Source organism: Eutrigla gurnardus (assembly GCF_963514095.1).
Source record: "Eutrigla gurnardus genome assembly, chromosome: 11".
NCBI classification, from domain to species: domain Eukaryota; kingdom Metazoa; phylum Chordata; class Actinopteri; order Perciformes; family Triglidae; genus Eutrigla; species Eutrigla gurnardus.
This window is the reverse complement of record NC_139925.1, coordinates 15040948-15059353: the sequence shown is the minus strand read 5'-3', so window position 1 is coordinate 15059353 and position 18406 is coordinate 15040948. Positions and strand designations below refer to the sequence as shown.

At 41.5% G+C, this 18406-nt stretch overlaps 1 protein-coding gene across 1 annotated transcript in view; it reads right to left on the bottom strand.

Annotated features, from left to right (window-relative positions):
• Positions 1 to 18406, bottom strand: part of arid5b (AT-rich interaction domain 5B) — a 71809-nt gene that overhangs the window by 47572 nt on the left and 5831 nt on the right. Inside the window, exon 3 of the mRNA XM_084021986.1 lies at positions 13380 to 13614. Within this exon, the coding sequence (XP_083878112.1) occupies positions 13380 to 13614 (235 nt within the window). The remainder of the gene's footprint in view (positions 1 to 13379; positions 13615 to 18406) is intronic.

Genomic DNA, 18406 nt, shown 5'->3' with positions numbered 1-18406 from the left:
CATGGACGAGCAGGAGAAAAAAAAAAAGAAGCTGAAAACCATTACTCTCATGCTCGCTGTCACCCGCTGTAGTTCTTAAATCACTCACTCGGCTCAAATTTGCTGTTGTCAACATTTCCACATTATCTGCTCAGCCAAGGAATTTACTGGATCCCCCCGCAGCTTTTGTGGGGTTGGCGAGAAATGGCAAGGCATGTTACCCAGAGCCAATAACGTCACTTTCATATTTGATGGGTTTTTAAAAAAAAACACACACACCAAAGGAAGTTTAAATGCTTTAAAAAAAATAGGGATAAAGTAATACTCTATTGGAGAGAAAAAGGGGGACACAAGAGGATGAAAAAAAAAGAAGAGGGAAACGATGAGAGGAGGTTCTTGTTTGGTATTCTCGCTCCGTCCTGCAGGCTCTCTGCTCTGTATTGATCTCTGAGGTTGCCCTGTTTCCATTAAGCCTCTTCTCATAATATATAACACATCTCTGATTCATCCGCCTTCTCTCTCTCTCTTTCTCGTCAACGAGGGGACGTGACACTGCGAGGGGTCCACATAAGCAGCAGCAGGCACCCGATCTGGCTATTGGTTTCATGTTATTGAAACCTGACCAAATAAAGAGGGGAACAGCATCTGTCAGTGACACCCAGTGGAAATGATGCCCGGGGGGGGTGGGGGGGGGCAAAACTTGTGTTTTCTACGAGGGAATTAAATTAAACAATTAAATAAATTCATTGAATTTGCATGATTCATCGCTTGTTCAATCTGTGAATGACTACTCTATCTGGGATAAAAACAAAATGTGCTAGAACATTTCGCTAATTGCAAGCTGTAAACAGAATCCCATTAATCACGCGGAGGATGCGGCGTCAATAAATCGCTGTATGGGAGTAAAACAAAAGCGGAGCGATTACAGCGTGCCACTAACCCTCAGCTCAATTTTTATTTTTTATTTCTTTTGCACAAAGGGAGCGAAATTGGAGTAATATTTCTGATGTATTTAATGGTTCCGCATCTAACAGTATACTGCGTTTGAAGTGACTCAGTGGTCGTCCATCATCAATATCACATCAGTCACAGACACCGTCTCGCCTCTCTCCTCGCTCCTCAAATCAGATGCAAGATGTGCTCTCACATACAAACTCTCACAATATATATATATATATATATATATATATATATATATATATATATATATATATATATTGTGAGAGTGTATGCAATCGATCAAATTGATTATCTAGCTTCATAATCAATGGTTTTACTGTATATTAATACTGGATTTAATGGATTATCAACCGACCGCACATTGGCCATTGGCTCTTTGGAGGGTTTCAGCATCTCTCAGTTTACAGTTTTGGTTATATAGTCCACAACTTCCCCGTTTTAGTTGACTCTCTTGGCTTTCATCAGTGTCGTTTTTCAGCAAATAAAGCCCTAAAAACACAGTGTACACAGCCTGCTGGGCATGAAATGGCAGACGGAAACAGTTAGCAACGAGCTGATGAGAGATTTGTCGCTTAGGATTTGGATGAGACCAAAAACAGAGTGCGTATTGAAATTACATTCGCCAGGCGGCCAGAAAAATACCAATGATAAGATCTCAGTGAGGAAATTGAATCAACTCTCCATAAAAAAAAACTTCTCAGCAGCAAAATTCACTTTAGCCATTTGTATAATCAGTATGTTCCAAACACTCACACTTTCATCAGCATATTTAAATTTGAACACACAACTCTGTAAAGCAATAAATAGAAATACATCAATAGGAAGGGGTGAAATGGAGGTAAATCAATCGTATCAGCCGATCACATCTACTGGACTAACTTCTTGTATCTGATATTAGTCATCAGATACAATGAGGTGGAGTACGACTTTAAGAGAGATCTGGCGGTTACATTCTCAGGCCATGTCTGTGCGCTAATTCTTCTAAGATAATCATATTCCCACAAAAGGGCACTAACTCCCAGAGGAAATGTTTTACTGAAACTGTACAGAGGGCAGAGAGAGGGAGAGCAACACTCAGGGAGAGTGATACATAGAAGGAGAACCCTTCCATGCATGCTGGCTCCTGTTCTTAATTATAGTAAAGCACTAAAGTGCCCCATTCATTTCAGCAGGGTGGGGCGGTGGCCTGTGACAAACAAAAAAACAAAACAAAAAAACAAGGAACATTTATATAATTTTCACCTCAATTTATTCAAGTGTGCGGCACAGGGCTTGAGGACACATAGCTAAAAGGTACAAAACAAGCGTGCACACACACACACACACACACACACACACTCACACTAATAAGAACTGTGTGCACACAAACAGAGAAAAATTAAACTTCCCTCAGCTTAATTTCATCCCAGATGTTCTTGCGGTTGGGGGGGGGGCTGTACCACATTTTCAAAAACACACACCCATATTAAATGTTTTCAGTGAAACACAGAGAGGAGAACAGAGAAGAAGAGAAGAAACAACACAAGCACTTTCCTCCAGTTGATTTATGTGATTCTATTACATTAAACATTCTTTCCCCTGAGCAGGCTCAGCTCCCTAGCAACCATCGCTCGCAGCCCTAATGTGTCTGGCGCGGGGCCAGGGAAAGCTGCCTGCCTTATTGATTGCCAGATTGAAAAGTTTGCATTTAATAGGTCCTGTAATACATGAAGGAATTATTCAGAGGGCCTCCTTGTCAAAAACCCAAATTGGTTCTTTGGACTATCAAAAAACAACGGGGGCCTCGTAACGAATGGGCTATCACACACAAAAAAAAAAAAATACTACTTTCGTGCTGGAGATGAAATTAGACGCACGTCGTTGGCCCCTCAGAATTACCCGAGTCGCGAGGCGCGGAAGTTGAAACCGTGATTACGACGAGCTCAGATGCCACATTGTCTTTTAAGATGAGGAAGACGAGTTTGTGCCATGTTGATCCCCTGTTTGTGTAGTGATGGATCGGCCCTAAATACTGTTGGCTGTCTGCTCCCCGGCTGCATCCTGACTAATGAAAGACTACTGCTGGGTTTTGGGGGTCAATCCACTTATGGCGCAGTCAATTCTTAGAGTAGAAACAAGCTGCTCTGCAAGAACCTGAAATGTGCAAATACCACAGGGAGCAAATTTAATCAACTGCCTTTGGTTGCAGCAATACAGCTGCCTTTCCAACTACACAAACAAGTGAAACCCCTCTCCATATCTCTTTTCCCCCCGCCTCGGGCGAGCTTAAAAGCTTTTACACCCAGGTGATGATACTCTATCCACTATGACGACCACTCTCATTTGTCACGCGGCTCTCTACGACACAAACTCGATTGCGCAGCTGTGATCAGAGATCTCGGAGGTTGTCACCGGCAGAAAGGAAGAGGGACATTTTGGAAAGTTTCCTCGGCACACAGCATTTCCAACCGCACACATCCTCTCCTCCTGCAGAATGAAACGGATGACATGTTTGGCTTTGGATGTATCTTTAATGGGACAGCGAGTTCCCATTTGAGTGAGTTCTGCGAGAAGGTTGGAGCAAAGGAGGGGAAAAGGAGAGAAGAAGAAGAAGAAAAAAAACATCTTATCAAGAGATTGGGAATTGGGTCAGGCAAGGAATTACATGCCATTCTAGATCAAAGTTGCTGTGTGTATTTCCTCAAAGCAGGGCCTCCTCATTATCAACTTAGGCGTATTTCTCAGGGTGTACACTGTGTAAAAGGAAACATGATTTAATATGTTTTCAGTAAAAGAATGAAGCACAAAAGGAGCGCGGGGGGAGGGGGGAATAAAACTAGAGGCTATTTGAGACAGACGTTTCCCAATGGTAAAACTATAATGAGAAAGAGCAGGGAGATATTTGTTGGAGATGTTTGGGGGGGGGGGGGTTGTCATTCAGCATGGCTCCATTGTGGATTCCTGTCATTATATAAGAAGCTCTCTTTCTCCCTCTCTCTCTCTCTTTCTATCATTAGATCTGTACGAAGCAGGAAGGCTTAAATAAACAGCCTGTAGAGGGAAGCCAACTGGAACCCTTTTCAATAATTACATCCAGCACAATACTCCATTTACATTGCATTTATTTGGCTTTTGGAGGACTTGACAAAGTGACAAAAGAAAAGAGTGACATTAGCGGCGAATGATAACAAGTAGAGCGGTGCACTCCCCCCAAGGGGGAGACGCTTTAGTCTGTGGCTCGGAGAGAGACTTTACAGATAGCAATATGTCATTAAAAACCAGCGCCATCTGTTCAGATCTCTTGTTTAAGTGCCGTCATTGATACAAAGCGTGTCGGAGACACAAAAGCAAAATCCCAGAAATGCAAACTGTAGGATTTTCTCTGCACACTTAGATGTGATTACATGTTTGAACGGAACCACACAAAAAAAAAAAAAAAACAACCGCTAACAATTGTTTTCTCTCCGCAACCCCTAATGATCTCTGTTTGAAGTTCCCTAGCTCGCCGCTGCACAAACTGTTTTCACAAGACTAGTGTGTTATTCATGTGTCACACACGGTATCGGGCTAAACAAGCAGGTAATTTCTGATAAACTGCGACTGCTTTAAAATGTATTCATTCCAGATTACAGAACAGGACGTCTGATGTGGCAAACCTCCGCTTAACCAACAGAGCTGTAATCGCTGTAATGCAGCACATACAGTGTTTGTAGTCGCTTGTCTCACATCTCACAGGAAAGATGAAAAAACAAACTTCAATGGAGAATATCTACTCACTCAGATAACAACTTTATGTTCACTAGTCACTCGATACTTTTTATTTCTCTCTGTAATAGAACTGTGGATTTCTTTTCTCCCTCTCAATGAAAAACATCCAATATGAGTCCAAAAATGACTCATATTGATGATAAAATGGGATATATTTTGTTGGAATTGTGCACACAGTATAATAACACAGAGAGAGGAGACATGGAATGACAACGACTACAAGAATTATAAAAATGATTTGGCATCTGTTGTCTAAATCCTGCCAGTCATGGTGCTGAGGCAATAAATGAACATTTGCTCCACACTGAAGCCAAATACTCAGGTTAATTATTCATCTAGCTTTACCTCCATTTCCTCAGCTGCTCTTTCTCACATTTAATAATTGTTTGTAAGATTTGTAAAGGTTGCGCCCACTACATTTGAGCGTGGAGTGATTCTGCGACTCTGCTGTTGTTTAACTGTAGATATTATCCTCCGACACATCCGATGAAACAGCTTCCCCTGAGTTATGGCTGAGAGGAAAATAAAGGGGGGGGGGGGGGGGGGGGGACAAGACTGGCTGAATGCCTCTCATTTTGCCAAGTGCTCCTCGGGCCAGTACATAACAAGGAAATGGATTGACAGGTTGAGAAAGAGGACAGGGAGGCATCAATGAGCTATTGTTTGCAGCCAAGGAGCTCTTTCCAACTCCTCTGGCAGTCAATAAATCAAAGAAATCAAAATGTATTACACCATTTGCACAGAGATATTTTATAAACACAAATTACATCATTTGTATTTCTTTGGCTCAATGAAAGCATTAAAAGCACTTATGTACCCAAGCAAGTATGTGTGAGCACACACACACACACACACACACACACACACACACACACACACACACACACACACACACACACACACACACACACACACACTTCTCAAAGCAAAAGGTCTGGAATCTATCAAAGCCCCCATTGCAATTACCTTTCAATGTGGGAAAAATGCATTACCTCTGTGCTGTGAAATGAGCACGATGTTATACCAGGCTGGAAGTCTATCTCCTGTCCTGTGTGCTATCCTGCAGCTGGCCATGTGACCCTCTTTGCTTCACTGCCACCTCACACATTTTGACAGAGGAGTGGAGAGAAAGCTGATCTGCAATCAGCGGCATGAGCTTTGTGTTACCTCGGCACAGTACTGACCGAAAAGCAGTTTATGCTGAGGTAGAATTAAGTGGGTATTTAATGTGAGAGAGCATTGCTCCACACTCACTCACTCACACACACACACACACACACACACACACACACACACACACACACATGCTGTGGAAGTCTTACAAAGTCACCACGATTCAAGTTCTATGGGATAGAAATGGATCTTTTGCAATCACATTAAATTGGAAAGAATGGTATGAAACAACTGCACGGAGAGAAACAACAATCGAGAATCACCCCGAGACCCTGCATATGTCTTTTCTGTTTGTTGTTCAGCATCAAATGATATGTATCTCCACTCTGTAGATGCACTCGCCCACGATAATAAGGCAATCATCTGAATCATGTTCATGTTTTTCAGAAAGCCCATGCTGTTCACGTTAGGTGGTGAAAGAAGCATTCAGATCCTTTATTTTAGTAAGTTTATTTAAGTGTCACTTCAGTGTATTATTAGCTAAATGTACAACAAGTATCACAATTAAACGTACTCATAGTCCTCCTCAGTCCTCAAAGTTGTCCCCCTGAGTATACTCATATATTAATGGATTATGATTACTGATGCATTTGGGTATAAGTAGTAATATACTTTTGTAGTTTGAAGTGGAGCTAATTCCAACTATTTTATGCACCATTGGGTCATTGAATCTGTAAAAAATCTGAATTTTAATCACATATGCGTACATAAAATCTTAATCTGTGATGTAACGAGAGACTGAAACTGGCAAATAAAAGTAATGCAGTAGAAGTGTGATGTAGCATAAGGTACTCGAGTAAAGTACCTCAAATCGGTACTTGAGTACAGACACGGGAGTAAATGAGTTCCATTCCACCACTTCTCATATTCATTTCAATATTCCATGTCCTTTTGTATTGGCGTTTTTAATCGTTGATTTAAACTGCAAGACCTTTTAACAGGACAGGACAGTTTTACATGCATTCATAAAGCAGATGGACTGGCATTCTCATAAAATATGCAGTTATTAATTGCACAATCTGTGATGTCTGGAAGGCCTAGCGAGCAGCACAGAATCATCCATATCTGAAGCAAAATGTCAACATAACATATCAGGGAGACGTGTACCATGTGTTATTAATGTTGCCGTTATACTTCAAATGAGCATCATTTTGACAAAGACGAATATAGAAATCTCTCCTGCTATGCTGCTGGTTGGGTAACACCTGAGTGAGTCAGAGTAACTGGAACCATCAGGCAATCTGTTTAAGAAAAGGAACACACAATCTGAGATAAAAACCCTCCTGATTCATGCGTTTTTTTAATGGTTTTTCATAATATAATAATCATCAAACATATTTATATCTAAAATAAATCTCTCTATCTTAGGAGCAGATGAGCTAGGGCGTTAGGAAAGAACCCCACACACTTTCTCTCTGTTTAAGATGCCTGGCAGAGGTCACATCAAAAGCGTCTCTGTTGTTCCAGACCCGACTAATGGAGAGAAGAGAGACAGAGCTCTTCATTTCCTCTGAGGCCATTCTCATTGTTTAACCATCCACACCAGCCTTGAGCCCCCTCCCTCCTTCAAATAGGAGAAAAAGAAAACACATTATGTGACATTCCAGAAATAAAACACCAATTATTAATGAATATAGCTATCTGAATAAGCTGAATTTGATTACTGCACGAGCCATAACAGGATACAGCTCTCCCTCTCTCTCTCTCTCTCCCTCTTTCACAGTGTGTCTTTCTCTCTCGTTCACCCATTCAAATTCGAGGCATGCTCAAACATCTAATAGATTTTTCCACCCCGGCACACAATTTACTGCTTACAGATTTAGAATTCTCTGGCTTCCGGCCAGTCAGAAGTGAATTAATGATATGAGCACATCAGCGAGGAAAAACAGCTTGTGATTCTCTCTCCTACAGGTCTGAGCATAATGAAGAAGATACTGCCATAAACCCTCCCTGCACCACTAAAAAAGAAAAAGAGAAAAAAAAAAGAAAAAAAAACACCAAGGAAGGAGAGAAAGTGGGGGGGGGGGGGGGGGGGGGGGCACATAATCGATACAAACACTCCATTAAATTACTTCAAAAAAGGATTTTGGACAGTTTGTAGAATTAATTCTGCGGGGGAAATAGCAGAAGGGGAAGCAAATATGTTTGAGGGGCGGAAAGCAAACAAGTGCAAATGATACAATCTGCCACATATTCTGAATGGAGGAGTACAGTGCGGCGTGTCTTACAAAAGCATTCCCTCTCTGTCGGAGTCACAACATACCATTGCTCTTGTACCGCCACGACACTCTCTCTTTATCTTTTCCGAGAAAAACCGCTTTGCTCCTTCCCACGTTGCAGCCGAAACATAAAACATTTTTGCGTGTGATAGGGACTCAAAGTCCCAAATATTGTTCTGTATTGTCACCGAGACAAATCAACCATGAGAAGGCAGCATCTGTCTGTTTCCTTATCACCGGTTCCTGCCCGCATAAACATTCAGTGATGCTCTGAACGGTCTCTGAAAAGGGACAGAATCTACCCTCTACATCAAATTGAAATGTTCCGACTGAAATATTGCCGGGATATCAACTCGGGTATATGTGCCAGGCCTGGCATACAGATCAGATGTTGCATCAGAGGGAGATACAGTGCTTCCATCCCTGAGCGGGCGAGGCTGTAAAGAATCTTGAAATGCAGCAGTATCGCCTCGCTGGCCTACCACGTGTAGCTCCGATCACATAAAGAAACGCACTAGCGTGTCTCGATCCAGACATCACTGTGATTCTGTGCCGAGTGTCAGAATTAAAGTAATAAGATATAAAAAGGAATTGCCCACGTTGCACAAAGAAAACATTAGACATTAGACATCTGATTCAGTTTCTGGCATTATAACCTGAGGAATTGAATTGATTTCTTATATAAATGCAAAAATAGTATGTAAACGATACTGCACAGCAACCTACTCTATATATATTTAATATGTAGTAAATAATTAATAGTTGGTAGAGATGGTTGGCCACTTGCATTTGTACTTAATAAATAAAATAAACATATGTTGCTCTGGAAAATAAATGTACTTGACTTAAAATATACACAACATCCAGAGTACCAAATGTCAGTTATTGTGGCTTATGGAAGGGAAATGCCGTTATATCATTATTTTTATACAACTCGAGTGCATTTTGGATTCTGACATGATGGATTTGGACGTTGAAGGAGGTTTTGAATGGAACTCATCTATCAGAGCACACCATTTTCATAGAGGAAAAAGAGATGCATGAATAACATGTATTTCCTTGAATAATAACAACTGACCTTCATTACCATCGCTAACTGAATATTTCATGAAAATGATCACATTTTTTCCTGGCTACCTAATCCATCACGCGTCCTTGACTTTAATGCGACTCTCTGTATAAATTATTTGGGTCAAACAGTACAAAAGTTTGAACATGCAGCATTGCAGGAAGCATCTATCTCAAATATTTCTCAGAGATAAGAACAAGCCAGATAATGTTATTTTTTTGCCTTGTGTCAATTACTTTCATTTTCAAAAGGCAGCACAAAAAAAAAACAATATTCGAAGTCAGGGGGAGGGGTGACTGTTTTTGTAATACACAGTATATTTGTTCCGCCTGCACGAATACACGGGATGTTTTCTCAGATAGCCCTGATCCTCACAGAGCTGAGGGATGAAACCAGCTACTGATGATACTGTTGGCGGGGACAGGAGTCGTGCACACCATCTATGTTCTCTGAATGCAGGAGTCACAAGTTCTGACCTTGTATAATCCTCCACATCATCTCAACTCAACAATCTGCTCACTGGCTCCTGCGCTGAAGGCTTGAATTGTAGAAAAGACAAGACAGAAAACCTATTGAGCTATTTTGTGAACAAAAGCAATCTTTTGTGTTTATTTTTTTCCCCCTTTCTTTTTATTATTTTCCCTCTACAGCTCTGTTTCTCCCAGCTGAAGCCAACAAACTGTATCAGCAGATACAGCTCTCCGACGCTCGGCTTCGTAGTATACGACCAAGAAACCAATTTCAGCAGGCAGCGGTGGAAAAAAAAAAAAGAGAAAAAGAAGAATCAGGCCAGTTCTCTGGGGAGAGATAGAGGGGCAGAATGTAAACTTCCCTGGCAAGCCATCCCTGGTGGATTGAACAGTAACAGTAAAAAAAGAAGCTCTAATGCTCACTCCAATATGAGATAAACTGAGTGGACAGTTTGCATTACCTGATTAAGTGAATCACATTACAGATTATGTAACGAGTGAAAAATACAAGACATCACTCTTCATGCACTCGCAGATATTATAACTGTCCTTGAGGTACCAAACTGCAGGACGTTTAATGTGATTAATGTGCTCTGTGTTTTATGCAAGTCACAGGAAGACTGTAATGTGTTCCGCTACTGGGGTTCCTTGAAAAACAATATATATCTTCGCTATTTTGCAGAGTTTAATAATAATACCATGCTCATGTTTCCATGGTAAATGTGAGGCTACAGCTAGCAGCAGTCGATTGGCTTAGCTTAGCACAAAGCCTGGAAACAGGGGGAACCAGTTAGCCTGGCTCTGTGACAACAATACAGTGACAACAAGAGGAAGAAGTGACTGAACGCAGCCAAGAAACAGTCCGCCGCATTTTTATGGGGTTTAAACAAACAGGATGCAACATGTTAATTTGTGATCTAAAGATTTGATAGCAGGACAGAGTCAAGCTAGTTATTTCCCTGTTTGTACAATGCTAAGCTAAGCTAATCAGCAGCAGGATATCATCGTATTTGCTATACAGATATTTGAGGGATCTCACTTTTCTTCTGTACTTCAAGCTAAGAACCGACGCTTTCTTTCTTTGATAAAATAATAATTATTATAATTAATTTCATTTTGAAAGGTCTATGAGAAGGTTGCATCACTCTCAAGGCCTTCTTTTTCCTGATCAGCCGAATGTTTAAGACACCGTTTCGAAGCCTTGAAAATGTTGGAATTTGAATTATGATACCAATCATCTCTCTGCCTCACAGGTTTTAGAGTCACAGCTGTCAATGCTGCAGGACAGAAGGAAAGGTCACTTGTTTCTCTAATTAATTATTTTGTGCGACCATCTTTGCTTTCCCTCTTAAAGCATTTCTGAGGACAGAATGGAGCTTTGTTCACTTACCAAACCATAATACTCCCAGCATGCATGCACAATACAATTGCCACTCTGCTATTCCAGACACATTTTTCTCTAGTAATATTTTTCATGTAATGCCTATGAGACACAAATGCATAACAGTGCACTAAATTCACAATGGCAGCACGCCAGGAAAAGTTAAGATACGCACTTGGAACAAAAAAAAAAAAAGAACAGTTTCCCTCGATAACAATGGCACACTTTATTGCTCTTTAGCTCACAATGGTTTTCTGTGCAGCTTGTGGTATTGCTGCAGTATCCTGTTATGGGGAACAATCCAATTCCTCTGACATAGTTACAGATCAGCCTGAGAATAACAATCAGCAAATATATCATTCAGTAAAAACAGGGAGCAGCCACTCCGGGCTATTCTGTTTATAAATACAATACAAAAAAGAGCAAATAGCTGTATCATAAAAATGTCAGTTTAGTCAATGAGCCAGTATTACATGGAATTAAAGACATCCAGCTCCAGGATGCTTTAAGTGTACTTTTATATCTGATCTGCTGCTGCTGTGGCATGAATATTTCATTCCGGGAGTCAGCAGCATTGCAGTGGCATATTTCATATTTCTATGCAAACCGTTGCTCGGAGTAAAGTGCATTTGCATTTGAAGAATAAGTGATCTCTCACACTCTTTCCCAAACTCTCGGCCCCGCTCATATTGTTCGACTGTCAACAACTGACACACGCCAAAGACGTGGTGAACAAACAAACAAATGGATAAGTGAGTGCACACCACTGATTGTCGGTGTGCAGCATGTGTGTGTGTGTGTGTGTGTGTGGGTCTCTGGTGCCCTGCCAGAGTCTGAGCCCGTTCTGCTGAGTGGGCAGATTCTCTGGCGGAGTGTCCCATCGGAGTGACAAGTGCATTTAGAAACAGCCTGATGGAGTCATTAACGGCAGCGCTGCTCATTAGCAACACAGGCACACACACACACACACACAAACACGCACAACCGTTCAGTAACAATAGTGTCATCGTCAGGTTATTACACTGACAACAGATAAATCTATAAAATCTGGACGATACAGCACATTTATAGAAAGCCTTGATATGGAACATAATATCATTTAAGAAGCAGGCTGACACATCTATTTGTGAAAGCAAGCAATCGCACACACACACACACACACACACACACACACAGAGACACAATCAAACTATATTGATTGCTGGAATAACAACAAAGCATCCATTATTGATCCTCTTGTCCTTTTTGCGTATGAGATTCAAGCAATATCGAGGAATCAAGGGCATTACAGCATTACACAGAAACACGCCGCAACTCCTCTTGGACGTCGCTGGGCAGAAAACCGCACAAGGCTCATCAATAAATTGCCCTTTTCTGCAGAAACATGGCCCGTGTTTTGAAGCCTATAGCAGTTTCACTTCCACAAAGGCTTTCGCCTGAAATGATTATTAAAAATGAATTCATCGAGGATTACAAAAGCTACATTTCTGGCTTAAATCTCCAGGATACATACTTAGAACCTGACGAGGCGTGATGAGTATTTTTAGCATGTTTGCTCAGCTACATTATACCATTATAATCAGCATTAGGCATTACATCACAGCCATGCGAGAGAGAGAGAGAGAGAGAGAGAGAGAGAGAGAGAGAGAGAGAGAGAGAGAGAGAGAGAGAGAGAGAGAGGCAAATAACTGGGAAACAGCTTCAAAGGGAACATTATGTTCTTTCTGATTATTAGGCTCAAATGCTGGAGTTTCCCATTTGCATCGGATGAGTCATCTGCAGAGACATTCAGCTTTATGTTGGGCCTGATTCATAGGTAACGCTGAATCAAACAATCACCGACACTTTAATGGCACCGTATGTACCCGATGAACACGCCAGACAAGCATTCAGACACAAACTGCAATGATCCTTAAGGCACCGGAGGGATCTGAACTGATGGATAAGAAGGTGCCCTTTGATGCGACTCAATCATTTAAAGACATTACCGGCCGAATTATGTGATTTCTGCAATGCTGCCTTTGTTGTCGTCGCACTTGGAACAGAGCTGTTGTACTGTATGGTGGTAATGCGTTGGCAAACACGCTGTCATTACCCATATCCTGCCTCTATTAGCGAGATTCTCAGCTCATTATATTGGGAGTAATTCCAAGTACGTACCGACGAATTTCTCCAGTCAAGACAACACTTGTTAAACCAACCAAAGGACAATAAACATAAGCTGATTTATGGCGGAGACAGGATACAAACACATAAACATTCAACACAGCAGCCCAGAGAAATTGGAAACACTGCAGTAACCTTTCGGAATGAAGAAGTGCTTTAAAAATAACCTCGAAAAAAGAAAAGAGAAAATGAGTTCTTTTTTTGCCGGCGCTCACCTAGCTGTGCCCTCTCCCGCTGGACATCCTTGAAGTTGAGTCCGCTGGTCAGGGTGCTCTCCCGGTAGCGGTGGAGGGCCTCCCGCCTCCCATTGTTCCCCAGCTCCCGGAGCACCGATGGTTTGAGAGGCTCGGCCTTCAGACAGTGGGTCCATCCTGAGAAGTCTGGTACCGTCCACTTCACCAAGTCCTCCAGCCGCACAATCACCTTCTCAGAAACTGCAATTACCTCGTGCTGCAAAGGAAGCGGGGCAGAGTTCACAAAGAACCGTCAGAAGCAAATAAAGGGAGTCACGTGAATACAAACTGTCACGGATGAGTTACTGATGCCACAATGGTACAACTCAGATTGTGTCCGTCACGGATCATTATTTCAAAAAACATGAGTGAAATCTTGTATTTGAAATCTTTATCGCTCTTAAAATAAAATTGGCCTTGATTCTTTCTCTCAAATCCAAACAACTTTTGGATACTTACTAGACTAATTCCTTTTGACTTCTCTTGATTCGTGCTGTTTTAAAATCGACCAAGTCTCTGAAATTTTAGAGACTTGAATTGAATAAACAGTGGTTTAGGTGGCTCGTAATGACTAGTTTTGTTTACAATTATAGCTCTCTTTTGAAGTACAAAACTTTGATTTCTTTTATGTGCGTTTCTCCATACTTCCACACAGTATATAACAGTGAAGGAAGATGGATGCAGAGCCTTTACTTAACTAAAAGTAGAAATACCATAGTCTAAAAACAATCCCCTTGTGAGTTAATGTCCCGAACTCAAAAGGTCACCTGAGTGAAAGTACAGAAGTGATATTGGCAAAATGTGCTTCAAATACATTCATTCAATTCATTCAAAGTTCATATTTTATCATTAAATCATACATTTAAATGTTGTAGTTCACAGATACTTAACTGTGTATATATACTGGTTAGATAGTATGGCACTGAATATCATGTATCATACAATTCTTTCTGTCAAACCTTAAACAGCAAAGTTATTATATATGTAAACAAAAGAACAACAGAAGAAGCTCAAATAAAGTTCATGCACTTCAAACGTATACCTCAGTACATTACTTGAATAAATGACATTCCACCACTGGTAAATATTGTCTGGAAGTATAAGCTGAACTTAATCAGAATCAGAAGCGAGCAGAAACAACAGGACGTCCCTATTTATCAACTACATTGATATGGGAGTCAAGGAGCATTATGGCTGTGGATGCGCATTAATGTAAGTAAATTACGGCACCATGAATATGGATGATGTGCATGATTGCTAGATTGAATTGATGCCAGCAGTTAAATCAATGTCAATGGGGACGTCGATGTTTTTAGACTTTTTGTGATTAGCATTTAGGAAGTCGGCGCTCCCCCGATGTTCACCGCGCATGTTGAGACTGTAATGCTTTGAAATCACGAGTCACACTCGGCAGCTGTCGCTACACCTTCCGAGTGCAGGCGAGTGGAGGGAATGTCATTTGTTACAGTGAGAGTGAAAGGACTGAACGGCAGCAAGCTGTGAGCCGGTGGTCTCTCCCCGACACAATAGTACTAATACCACACCATAAACGTAAATCTACAGCAGTGATGTGCGCGGCTGACACCGAGGCAAGCTGAATATAACTGCGGTGGTTTCCGCGTACATAGTTTATAATGTTCAGTTGACTCACTTAATAAGATTTCCTCTCAATAATGTGCTTCAACCTTCTTTTTTTTTCTCTCTCTTTCTTTTTCCCGAGGTTGATTCAACCCCATCTAATAACTCTCATACAAGAACTACAAGTCCAATGGAGAGGCAAGGAAGCAGAGATGCTGAAATGTGTTTCCATTTGAAGGGCTAATGGCTGAAGTGCTTGTTACCGACAGAGTGGTGTAGTGTGCTGGAAGATGGCTATTACAGAAACAGGGGGAAATCTGGAGGACAGATGTGCGCAGACAGAGACGCAGACACTCAGAGTGGGTCTCTGATGTTTACCTTGGTTATCTCTGATTTACCACGCATCTGTCTGCCTGTACACATTTCCCCCTCAAAGAGTCTATACATTACTGACATTAAAATAACATTCATTTACTCTATATTGACATATTTACATGCCGTATGACTGAATGTTGAGAGGGTGGACGCAATAAAAGCTAAACTTATAGGAGCTAATAAAAAGGACAACGCCGCAGTAAATCCTTCCAGCGCGGGGCTTTAAAATGTCACGTTTCGCTGTTCTTTTGGCATTTCGAGCTGCACTTCGCCGTGTTTTAATGGATTACTTCAAAGCGTCCCGGGTTATTTTGTCGCCATGTTCTAAAAACAAACACATTAACATGTGACTTTTTTTTTTTTTTGGCGTTTCAAATTCTCCCCGAGTGCTCTGTCTATACAATTACCCATATTCAGTTCTCACATCATCTGCAACTACAGGCATATCAAATCCCAACCAGTTGGAGACAGCATTTCCTTATAAAGGAAAAAGCCTGCGAGGGATAGCTTGATATAGCTGTGCCTCCCTCACTAAGTAGAAACATCAAACATGGGTTTTCGGTCTTCTTATAATGAGCTGTCTTCAGCTGTCAAGTGGTGGCGGGTGGTTGTAACCGGCTTTCCATGCAAAGAAAAAGTGACTGCTGTTTCTGCCTTCAGAAAAAGAAGCCGGGCCATTTGAATAATGTAGAGCAACAGTAAATAGCGTTCAGCCTGCAGACAAAACCACATTGTACCGTATCTCTAAAGAATTATCTAGTTTGATGCAATCTACTGACGGCACGACGGAGAAACATAACCGTGAAATATTTCACTCCGGTCCATTCAAAACCAAAAAAAATAATGCAGCAAACGTTCTGCCGGTGATGTATGAGGCGAACGGCAATGCTTCAAGTAATTCAATAGCAACAGCGGAGCGTACACGCACAGCCACAGCCAGCCATAAAAACACACAGCCATCCTCTCTGTATCAATCAGCTGAATGACATGTTGCCTCGTGTGAGTGTCAGCGGATCCTGTTTGGGGACTTGTTTGGGCTTGAGAGCAAAACACAACAGGTGAGGGCAATTCAGCAGCTGTCAACACAGTCCAGAACATAATCAGTCTATGAGCGGAGCAGCAACAGGCTACATCCATTAGCTTTCTTCTTCTTCTTTTTTTTTTTTACTTTGCCAGCCAACTTTACTCCGGCTGTGTGGGCGGCTATGTGAGGCAGCGTGTTCAGTCAGGAAGCTGCACGCTGGCTTGTGGTTTGCATACGTCGAGATAACTCATTGAGAAATGTTAAGGCACAAATCAAATGTGTAGAATAAAGAAATGTGCCACATTTTCCATTGAAGGAGTTTCTGAAAACAGCAACAGCATTGCACCAGCCTAGAGCCGCCGCAATATATACAAACAAAAACATAATTCCTACCAATAATGAGAAGAAGACAAAATGGCTGTAACCAATGATTGTTTTCATCGTTGTATAATCAGTGAAAAAAACAACCCAAAGCTAAAGTGATTACTTTTTTTTTTCCCAATCAACATTCCAAAACTGACAGAAAATTAATCTACAATTGTTTTGAACGTAAATCGTCGAAGTTGCATGCATTTTAATCAAAGGTGTCAATAATTCTCTGGTTGTGACTTTTATTATTTACAAGCTTTCTGAGTCCTTTATAACAGTAAATTGAATATCTTTGACTTTTGGACTGTCGATTGGACTAAATAAGAAATTTAAATGCATCAACTTGGACTTTAACGATTGCATTTGTGGCACTTTAACAATTTTCTTGTGTTTTATAAACCAATCAAGGAAAATGGGAGAAAGTAATCAACGGATTAATCGATAATCAAAATCATCGTTAGTTGTAGCCACGACTTAAACTAGTAATTTATAACTAAATATATTGTTGATAAGAGGTATTTTTTGTAAAATCAATTCATTGTTTGAGCCCCGTACATTCCGCGGATGAATCCTTCCAGCAGCATTCATCAGATTCCCAGGTTCAAGGATGTGCTTTAGAAACCTGCTCTCCTCTAAACACTGTCCCGTCATTTCCAGTTAGCCGGCTGATCGTTAAGCAAAGCGGCAGATGCTGCCAGCAGGACACTTGATAATATAGGTCAGAGGACTGCCAGCCCCCAGCCAAGAGGTGACACTCCACATCAGCAACACACCAAACGGCCTGGTGTCATTTCACCGACGCTTCCTACACAGATGCATTAAGAGCGTTTACACACTCGGAATCGAACACTAAAAGTCTTAATGTGTTACCAGGATTGTACCTCGGGCATGTCAATAAACGCGCATATTTCTCTAACTGCTTGTTTTATGTTTGAGTTGAAATGCAAGGTGACACATTAACAGCTGAATGTAACATTCTGTCTCCGTTCCTCCATCAATAATTCATGTTATTACTGCAGCAGCATGATATCTCCAAAAACATTACTGAGTGGATTTATTGCTACGGCTGCACATAATGGAGCGAAAGTTGGGGAAAACAGACTTCTGCTGTGAAACTGTGGATAACTCTGTTTCCGGCAAAAAAAAACCCCCGTGACTCTTGCAATCTCATTGAAATTAAAATCCATATCATTCAATTGATATGGATAGCGGCGGGGCGCTGGTGGCAAAACAGCACTTTGGGGACATTCCCCCGATTCTATATTCGGTGATCCAATTAGCAACAATGCACCCTGAAATATTCCATATCACTGCGAACAATTCCCTGCGAGAAAATCCACGCCACTGTGTGCGAAAATAGCGAGGGAGGCATTCCTGACTGTCAGTGTTCCGCGGCCGAGCGTCTCATCGCTCGGACAGCACTTTCAGCTAGGGAGTCGAGGGGTGCACGCTCCTGGTGGGTGGGTGTCTTTCTATACTGTGGGTACACACATTTGACACACACACACACACACAGTGGTCCTGTCATCCTGGGAAGGTTTCAGCCTGCTGCCTCAGAGAGGTCACCACTGGAATTCCTAAGGCCAAAGGAGATTAGTAATTGAGTAATGGACATGGTGACATGGACAATGAGGAGACAGAGCAGGAGAAGGAGAGAGAAAGA